The sequence below is a fragment of the Alligator mississippiensis genome, chromosome 2, assembly GCF_030867095.1.
Source record: "Alligator mississippiensis isolate rAllMis1 chromosome 2, rAllMis1, whole genome shotgun sequence".
In the NCBI taxonomy this organism is placed as follows: Eukaryota; Metazoa; Chordata; order Crocodylia; family Alligatoridae; genus Alligator; species Alligator mississippiensis.
Window position 1 is genome coordinate 27,232,089 of NC_081825.1, and position 10,795 is coordinate 27,242,883.

At 40.2% G+C, this 10,795-nt stretch overlaps 1 protein-coding gene across 1 annotated transcript in view; it reads left to right on the forward strand.

Annotated features, from left to right (window-relative positions):
- Nucleotides 1–10,553, forward strand: part of LOC109280672 (golgin subfamily A member 4) — a 170,699-nt gene extending 160,146 nt beyond the window's left edge. The window contains exons 20-22 of the mRNA XM_059721155.1: nt 1,016–1,146; nt 4,288–4,341; nt 7,746–10,553. Coding sequence (XP_059577138.1) covers nt 1,016–1,146; nt 4,288–4,341; nt 7,746–8,015 — 455 coding nt within the window. The 3' untranslated portion in view covers nt 8,016–10,553. The remainder of the gene's footprint in view (nt 1–1,015; nt 1,147–4,287; nt 4,342–7,745) is intronic.
- The last annotated feature ends 242 nt before the right edge of the window (nt 10,554–10,795 follow it).

The window sequence follows — 10,795 nt, forward strand, 5'->3', positions numbered from 1 at the left end:
ACATTGGATTCAAATTAATATAGACTATGTAGCTTCAATGTGGAAAGCTGGTTACTGGTTGAAATTAGGGAGAGAGGGGCTAACACTTTGTTGATTCCACAGAATAGAGAAACATAAAGGGCATGTACCAGTGCCAAAACCAATAAAACAAGGAAATCTTGATACTAAAATAGGTCAGTGCATTAAAGTATTTAATCATATACTTACCTTCACAATGACGCTTGAGTGTTTTTCGGCCGAAGACAAGCTTATTTATCTGCTTACGGTAAAACATGTGCTTGAAACATTTTGCTACAGTGGTGTCATTTCCTTCTCAACAGTTGAAAAACAACAGAAGACCAGATCCTACATTTCTATTTTTAATGCTAGTGTTATTAGGAATTTGCGGTGCACCGAGGAAATGACAGCGTATTCAAATATCAACTTCTTTTCATTTAGCTTGTGTTTCGGGAAGGTTGGCCATAGAAGGAACCAAACATGAATAAACCAAAGGAACCAAAGCATGGCCTAGCCTTTCACAATGAGGCAAGACTTTGGACCTATATCAGTTGTAATTAACCTGGCAATTCTCTGTGATGCAAAGAGCCTATTGGGATTCCTTGCTTGCAGCCAGGAAGTGCTGGGTCTGCCTGATGGTAGAATTTTATTGGTTCAAAACATTTTAGATTTGATCAGTTGTTTCTTTTATTTACATGTTCCTAGCCAGCAGCTCCATATTATAAACAGGTGTGTAAGGTCTATACGAACTGGATTGAGATGGATATGGTAGTGTAACTATGGTGATGCAGGAAATAGGCAAAACAAGGATTTTTGTGGGTGACATCTTTTATTAGCCCAACTGCATATGCATCTTGATGGAGGTGTTGTCATTGGGATAGAAGTAGGTACAGAACTTTCTCTATAATTTGTATTATTGAAACAGTGTATGTCAGAGTCTGTTCGCAGTTGTGGTAGGAAAGGCAAAGATTACTTACTTCTGTTAAGACGCTTCATTACATGCATGTTTTCTCTCTAGGACCGCCTGTACCAGTTGGTTTGGTCAACATTATTAAAACAATAGGAGAAAGTACCATGTTGCTTGGTTGGGAGAGACCAGTACTTGATGAATTAGGATGTAGCAATGGACATTTCATTACAGGATACAGGGTATGTATACATATAAAGCAGTGCCATATTCTCTACCAAAAGATATCAAATATTTTATATCATGATCATTTTAAAAACTTCCTTAATATTTCTGCGTAGGTTTTTTCACATGCATAATTTTGTTTGAAGTACATCTCAATGTCAGTTCTTGGAGAAACTGTGGGAGTAATGATCAAAAACAGCACATTGATTTATAACCCTCAATAAAATTATTAAAAGCATTTTTGATGACAAAAGCAGACCTGTTATTCTTGCTCAATAATTTCTGACACATAATCCATTGAAAGAAACCAAGTAGGAAATGTATACTGTCTGGATATTGCCTATTTATTATAAAATATGAAAATGGTGTTGGAGTACATTTTTCAAAGATATGATCTAATTAAATTGAAACTACCTGTATACTGACATGTAGAAATAGTAAAGGGGGCATATTTGATTTGTAAAGGTTAGATCTGAGGGTTTTGAATTTGATTTTGTTTTAAAGTTTGTCAAAAATGTATGGCCATGTTTAACAAATAAAGACATAGAGCCTGATTCTACTATACTTATTTTGGGTGATAGGTTATTTCTGGAATAGTCCCATTGCTTTTAATAATCTATCTTCCTCCTATCCAGATACTAACTTAGGTAGGTCCCCAATATGGGACTCATCTTGCACATAGTTATCTTCCTCTCCTGAGTTTTAAGTTTGGCAGTACTATTACCACCTCCCCCCTCTTTTACAGATGAAAAATGAGATACAAACAAATTGAATGAATTCTGTATGATTACACTGGTAGTCAGTAGGATGGTAGGTAATTGATTTTGTGTATCATAGATTAATGTCCTAAGCATAATACTATCCTTCAACAGGACTTGTGGAGCAAGGTACTATTCTACATGAGTAGAAGTATTATAACCCAGACCATAGTAATGAAGGAAAATAGCTTTACTTATTCACTTGAAGTGAATTTAATCCTTGTGCAAGATCCCAGAATAATTACCCTGCAGACAGAAAACATCTATTTATCAACAGCACAGGTCAGCAGTTCAATGAATTCTTGTCTAGGCCTGGAATGAGGTATCTCTCCAGGGACAGGGAAGAAGCTAGCTTAGTGCTATGCTCCAGTTCTTTGGTTATCTGAATGCTAAATTGCAGATAGTAGTGGTGCATTTTGTCCAACTCATTCCAGGAGAAGGAAGATAGCAAGTAGTTTACCCCTTCACAATACAGGAGCAAATGGTTCTAATCGCACATTTAAAATCTGTTAATGGGTAAAGAAAATTTCTTTCTTTCTTCATGGTCTCCTATAAGAAACAATATACATTATTGGTGAATAAAACATGTAATGCTCTACCACATCACATGCTCAATAGGAGCATGCACATCTGGAATAATGGAAGACTATAATCTTAAGATTAATATTTAATATTTGTCATTGCTTGGGAAAAAGGTGCTAAATTGTTACTAGGCAGGAATAAACTGAATGAACTATTATCCAGTTATCATAATTGGGAACAAATTTGTACCTTTTGCTTGCTGCTAAAAAACCATGAAATCTCTTTATAACTACTAGAAAGCCTGTTCTATACTGATTTATGACTGTACAATATATATCATCTTAGTTGTTCAATGTTTCATGCATTCAATACCAGTTAGTACATGGTATATTTTGCTACCATTAGCTGTGGTTAAAATGGTGTAGTATTAATAATTTTCCTATATCATTTAGATGTTGAATCATTTTTTCAAAGATAAGCCATCACTGCCCTTTCCAATTCATCAATCCTAGGCCATGTGATTATAAGAAGTCAACACATATTACCTTTACTCATGTCTGCACCTGAGCTTTAACATATCTGTGGGATGAATCAGCTCATGATTTTTAAAGGGACGTGGTTCAAATCTTCTAAACAAGGGCTTGATTGTGGTCTTATTAAAGATAACGGCAGCACTGTCAATCTTTGTGGCTGCAGAGTACATAACAAAGAGGAACCGTTTTAAATTGAAACAAAAGAAATTTCAATTGGATATTAGGAATAGTTGAGCATTGAACCAGATTACCTAGAGGGATTGTGGTAATGCCATCCTTAGAAGATTTTAAAAGCAAGTTAGACAAACATTTGCCTGGGATGGTTTAACTAAATCAGAGATGTATAATACAAGCTTTCCTAAGCAGAGGGCTTACTTCATCAGATGTTGTGAAGGTACTGCAGGGAGCAGAGCTGCTAAATAGAAAGCAGTGGTTAGAATACAAAGGATAGGGGAAGAGAGGAGAAGAGGAGGGAGCACTGCTGAGAGAGGCAAGTTGGGTAGGAGAGAGACTTCAAACTAAGATAGCTAACTGTCTCTCTCTGGGATGGTTTAGACTGGGATGATCCAGCCTTGAGCAGGTGGTTGGACTAGATGACCTCCTAAAGGTCCCATCTAGCCCTACTTTCCTCTGATCCTGTGTGTTTCTCAACTTCCACAATTTGGGGGCAAAAAAAAAAAAGCAGCAGTGGGAGAAATTATTCTGGCAGTGTTTGCATTGCTGCGGGACTTTCTGGCAAGAGAAAATCCAGTGTTTCAAACCCTGAAGTCCTTCATTGGCAGTATATTCTGACAATAGTAACTTATGCCAAAATGCTCTTATTGAAAGCTGTGTTTGTAGAGTAAGATACTATATGAGTGTGGAAGATCATGCCCTGTGGTTTTTAGTTGGACACTGATTGCAATAGGACTTTCCTTGAAGAAGGATTGACAGAGATCTTCAAAGATTTCTAGGCTCCCAAATCTGCAGAAAGGTGCTTGGTAAGATTTTTCAAGAGGGCATTGTCTGGTTGGGAAGGTAAATTCCACTGAAACCTTGGCCTAATGTGTTTAAAGCCTGGAATTATTGTGTCATACATGTTGCTCTTAATGACAGTGACACACGTGAATACCCTGTATGCCATCTTGTCTGAAATCTTGCACAGAAGACCAATTTCCCACCAGAATTCTGTTACCTTAAATCACCCTAAATAAGCTATAATTAAATGTAAAACTTCCTTGAATAAGTACTAAAGGCTTTATAACTACTGTAAGTAGGTATCCAGGAAGGCTTCATAGCTTTACTTGGATAATTTAGCAAGCTGTTTTTCTCTTTAACCTTCTCCCTTATTTTATTTTACACTCAGATATGTATTGATGGGAAATTTCATAAGTTTGTTGCGAGTTCAGCATGTACCAAGGTAAACAGACTCTTTTGTTGAATGATGTTACTTATTCTATCAATATTTAATATGGAGGAGCCAATGAACTGAATAATTTGGTAGATGTTGCAGTGATGGGAGGGGAGAGGTATGTTGTTTATGATGAAAATATTGCTTCTTTTCGTAGCGATATAGTTGATAGAAATAAGCATTGGATACTGTATTATAATGGAAGAAAGTAATTTTAATAGTATAATATTAGATACATAACTCCTTAATAGTTTCTCTGGAATTCGTTTGAGGATTCAGTGTAGTCTTCTTTACTCAGTTGCTCAGGAGCTGTATGACACACCAAGGTCAGTTCCCAGGGCATCATGCATGATGTGTATCATCAAAAATATATCAGTTCCTCCTGGGGTTTGTCTGTTTCTCTCTATGACCCTTTCTAAAGCTTCTGTTATGTGCTGAGTGGGTTTTTATAACTCTGGAAGTAAGATTGGGTCAGTTTGCCTTCACCAGCATTATTCCTGGTTAGTCTTTTCAACACAGAGCATTGCATCTAAATATGAAAATGCATTCTGAGTGAAATATTGGCAAGTCTAGAATAGCATCATTTCCAGTGATTACTGAAAGTACACCATGTTGCATATATTACATAGTGGGCACATCTACATGTGAAATTAGTGCAGCTGAATAAACTCTGGCACAGTTTGTGCTTGGAGGTACTACATTTGCCTGTGTGCCCAGGACCACAGGATGTTGAGCTGGGCTGGAGAAGCCCTGGCTGGCAGGGGGCCCCAGGGATCAACCTGGCAACCCAGGGCTGCTCCAACCTGGCTCAATGTGCTTCAGGGCTAGCTGGCAGGCAGCTTCCGCACTGAAGCACCCTCATGCCCCAGCCAGGTCCGTCCCTGTCTATATGTACATTGCAGCAGAGTAAACAATTCCACCATAAGATGGTACTTGTGTCTGGCAGCACTGTCCTATGGCAGAGTTAATTAGTTTACGCAATCCTAATAGCACCACACTTGTAGATGGTGACATTTTACTGTAGAGCTAATTAGTCAACTCCACAGTGAACATCTCATGCAGACATGCCCAGTGTCATTGAGTTAAAATTTACATGGATCCATAAGTGTTACACAGATCGTAATTCATGAAATGTTCAGCCACACTTCAAGTAGTTCTCTCTCTTTTTAGACATCCTAATTATTCTTCACTGTTTGACTCAGTATGCAACTTGTAAATAAATATGTTCATGTGAACACACAAATGGCCTGAATACATAAAGACACTGCATCTGCTGTTAAAAAATCAGTAGTATGCTTCCTCTTTGCTGATGATACTGATTGCCTCCTCTTTCTTTTCATTTCTCTGTCACCTGTGTAGCTAATAGAAAGATGATAAATAGTGGTGAGGTCTCGCAAACCAGAGAACCATGCTATCAATTAATGTATTGTGTACTGCTTCCCCTGCTCTCTGCTCCAGGAACTCCTTCCAACATTCAAAACCACTGAGCAACATCAAAATGCTGCTATTAAAAAAGAATAACTTATAAGAGAAATGTTTCCTTCTATTCTTCCCCAAACATAAGGCCAGAAGGGCTCACCTGAATCCCATCCACAGCAATCACAGACAACCAAGTAATAGGCATTAAATGCAAAAGGGTCTGTAAGAACATCCATGTACATGTTCTACCCACAAACCACAAGTGGTAAAATACTCCTTAATTTACCCCCAGCTAGCACCTTTACTTCAAAAAATCCAAGAGACTAAAAAACTACAATATACCATAGGAGGGGAGCAGGAGAGACCTGGGGTACTGCCAATGCTTTAGGACTCTGTAATATGAGGGAATATGGTAGGTAAAATATGTCCAGATGATTCTAAGAAGTGGAACTTGGGTCACACTACAGATGAAGGCAAAAAAAAAAAAATCCCTGCGAGTTTCACCTGGGCTGAATTCTCCCCTTTGTGGACATTTTCTCCATTACAAATGCACCATTTCTCCTAGTTACAGATTCCAGGAGGGAGCCAATAAGAGATAATAGCTACTGTAGACATAAAAAATGTCAAACTTAAAGTCTAAAATATTGTTGAACCTCTACACTGGAAAGATAGGCAAAAGGCAAGGCAGGGTAGCGCCTTAGAAATGAACTGGTTCAGAGGCATGCGCTTTTGTAGGCAACACCTTTGTTAGACATTAATGTCAAATGATGCATCTGATAAAGTAAGTTGGTGCCTGTGAAAGCTCATGCCTCACTAAACAAGTCAGTCTTTAAGGTGCCACCCTTCTCAATTTTCTGCCGTACTTCAGACAAATGTGGCTACCCACCACTGTGTACTGGAAAGAGACATCTTGGCTTCCCCAAGTGAGCCAAAACTGTTTCTAGCCCTGGAAGGGACTGAGAGCAGACACCTGAAAACCATGACATTTTATTAATAGAAGGAATTTATTTAATTTTTAAAGAGTTTCATGGCTCCTTCTAAACTATTTGAAGCAGGACTCAGGGGGCTCATGCAGACGAGTGCATACATGTGGTATGTGGCACTGCAGACCTCTCTGTGGCACCATGCACCACACATGCCACACATGCAGGTGTTCCCCGTGCTGCTAATTTGCAGCACACAGAGGAGGGAAGGGGAGGGTGTTGATACCAGGATATCCTGGTATAAAAATAAAATGGGGTGGTGCATGTGGCGGCAGCGTGGCCCAAAACTGGAGCCTGGTTAATTGGAGCCATGCTCCAGCTGCTGATCAGGCTCCCTGCTGCAGAATTGCTGCTGCTGAAGCCCCCAGGACCCCAGAAAAGGCTGCTGGGGCTAGCCCAGGCACTGGCCCCAGCCTCCCGTACCCCACCTGGGCAACGTGCCATGCTCCAGAGCGTATGTGAACAGTTGTTCCCCAGGGACAAGTAGCAGCAGCACATATTGTGCCATTGTGTTTGTCCTTGGGGAAACGCATGTTTCTGTTCATGAGGACGTGCCTAGGGGGTTCAAACATATACAAGTGAAGCCAATAGGTAGGTGTTTTCCCAAGACAATGCTTAAAAGCAATATTTCTCTTGTAGTATATGTGCTACATGCAAAATACATGAATGGTGGAAGAAGGCACAAGGACTTTATTAGTATGAATTTATGATTGGTTGCTCATGAGTGGTTTTGACATTCATGAATAATGCAACTATCCTAGACTCATGTAATAAAACCTTTATAACACGTCTGCCCTGCACCCCCTCTCACATAGTCCTTATTTATCAGACACATACCGTTTATAATACTGGGCTGATGTAAACAGACAAAACACCATTGAAGTCAATTTATGCCAGTAGAGAATTTGGCCTAATGTCTGATGTTGAAGTGATTGTATAAATCCTAGTACTGCTGAATGTACAACGAATGACTTAAATTCATTTTAAAATTTAGGTCTTCTCTCATTTCAGACCATCTTAGAAAATCTTGATCTCTCTGTGCCATTTCAAATCAGTGTTCAGACTGTGAGCTCTTCTGGTTTGGTTTCTGAGAAGAAGAATGTTCAGTTCAGTTGTCCATCGACAGGCAAGGAAGCTGCTTCATTTGCATCTAGTGATTACCCTGAAGAACAAAAGCCTGATGTCAGCTCCCAGGAGGTCGTAGCAACAACATGTATTACCAATGGCAAGTTTTATCCTATGGGTCATCTTTTCCTGAAAAACTTGTTATTGTCTTCATGACAAGCACCTGTTTAACTTTGTAGTTTAATGAGGAGACACTGTAATAGAAAAGACCCTGTAGGGAATTATTGATACAAAACATTAAGTACTTCTATAGACATTAAAAGCAGTCTTCTAATCTTATAATGAATGGTATGAAAGCATCATATGAAATTGGTATCTTAAATGTGTAGACACAGTTGCAAAGCTACAGAATGAATTCCCAGTCTACATCTACATGAAAATACTGCAAGAGTTAATTATAATGGAAGCAGGGATTGTGGGTGTTTGCAGGGCCAGCTCCTTCCCAATATCTGGGTCCAAATTTACTCAGCTGAGTTGAAGATGGGACAGACTCTAGATCCTACAGAGAAATTATTAGTAATGGAGAGGTGAAAGGCAGTCTTGGATCAGGTGACTGTGAAGACTAATTGACTTTACTGTACCATGGAATGTATTGGTAAGGTGCTATTCAGCTCTAAAAAAAGTATCCTCATAGGAACTGAGAGAGATGAAATCCAAGGGCTAATGGATTAGAACTATACAAAACTAAAAGTCTGGATATTCTTAAACAGCACTATAAGAGGTGCAGGATTTCACTGAGGGAACATATAAATGGAACCAAGGTCTTTTTACATGGAAGAGAGAAAAGGGTTGGTCATGGAGTTGACAAAGTTTCTACTACAAAGGTGCTCTCAGATAGCGAAGTTTGAATAGAGATTTGGAACTGAATCCACCTGTCCGAATGCACGTTAGCTTTTCATTATGCAACACTATATGTTAAACAGATAGACCGGGGCAGACAATTGTTTTGGGTGGAGGGCTGCTCACCCAGTTTTGGCAAGCTGTCGAGGGCCGCTTGGGTAGCCCTGCTCCTTGACAGATGCCCTGCCCCCTGGTCACCATCTTGGGACCAATGTCTCAGGGCCAGCACCGATGGGGCCCAGAGCAGGGCGCAGGCTGGCAAGGGTCTGTGGAGCCGGTTTGGGCTGCACCAGCAGGGAGGTGAGGGGGAGCTGGCCTGGCCCCATAGAGCCCTTGCCAGCTGGGACCCTGTACTCCTACCATCCTGCTCTGGGCCCTGCTGGCACTGGCCCTGGGACACTGGTGTGGGCCCTGTGCACCCGCTCACTCCCAGTGCTCCCCAGCCCCATGGTACAAGCAGGGGCAGCATGCAGCCCTGACCCCCTGCTTGCCAAAAGGGGATGAGCTGGTGCTGAGTGCAGGGAAAAGCAGCCTCGCCCTCGCCCTCGCCCCCACCCTGTGGCTGGGGCTCCCTGCTGCAGCTGTCCACAGCCCATGTGAGGGCATGCTATCTGGCCTGCAGGGCCTCTAAAAAATTTAGAAAATTAATATTGAGCTGTCCTTGGTTCCTGTCAAAAACAACAGAAACCAGGGGCAGTAGGACCCAGGGGAAGTCCAGCAGGCTCCCACAACAGTTTTCTAAATTTTTAGGGGCCCCAGCAGGCTGGATAGAATGGTCTCGCAGGCCAGATCCAGCCCGCAGGCCATATTTTGCCCACCCCTAAGAGAGACCTTCCATTGTGACTTTATACCAGGTTCCCTCAGCCACAGGAGGACCCAACTGCACAAGGAAATGCCTGTAATCTCAGGGCACTAAAATATGGATTTGGTTTTAGCTTTTGTTACATAGCTCTTGTAGAGATAATGTGCTGTTTGCTTTGTCCATTTTTTTCTCCCTTTCCTGAATGATTCTACATTAGACACAGCCCAGAATGAAAACAGAGGTAATGGGGTGCATACAATATGCAGTGAGGAGACTGGCTTAAGTTCAACACAGTAAAGAGAGTAGCTTGTGCCAGATATATTTGTTGAATCACTGCTTAAAAAAACTTTCCCTGACCCCTTCCTCTTGCTTAAGAGCTACTTTACGACTTTCCATAAAGAAAAAATAATCATGGATGGTCTTTTAGCTTAAAAGAGCATGTAAAGTATTGTGGCTTTTTATGAATGCATGACCTGATATTGGGGCCTAGGGGCAAGTTTAACCAAGTTCAGTATGATTAATTGTTCAGGCATGAGCATACTTTATAACATCCCATTCTTGCTCCTGGCATTCCATTAGAAAGGGAATCCTTCAATGTATCACTCCTAGACTCATATCTCTCTTTATTAACTGTGTACACACTGAGTACAAACTCCAGGAGACTAAACTGACTGCTCTGTGTGCCTCCATGTAGATCAAATCAACTAAGTTAACTTAAAACCTCGATGCAAATTTTCTCATTGAAAACACCAGGTTGCTTTCTTTATTTCTTCACTTTTTTGATCAGAAAGGTAAAATGCTGATTTCTAACAATGTGGGGCCGATGCCCTTTATGCTAAATTAGGAAAAATAAACAAAAGAAAATATTCTATAATCCCTAAATGAGAGAAGCATTTATTTCTTCATTTCATTAGTCTTTTTATGTGTTTGGATGACAGTGAACTGGAACTGAAACATTGCACTCTGGCTTGTCCTCACTAAGCTGCGAGCATATAGGCATTCTGGGTACTCCCTTCCATACTGAATTCTACCCCTGTGCTTGTAATATGTAAATGAACAAAGTCTGTTGTTACGGACAGTGTTTTAACCAACCCTCTTCATGCCATCCTTTCATAAATTATTCTGTAAAGCAGACACATTTTAAATAAATATACACATTTTTACATATACATGTTTTCAGACACTTTAAAATATATTTGAGTTACTTGTTTCTCTGGAGATCACATTATTAAATCTAGCACAATCATTGAAAGCTACGTTGACTAAACCAACAATGGGTAGCAGTTAAAAATTA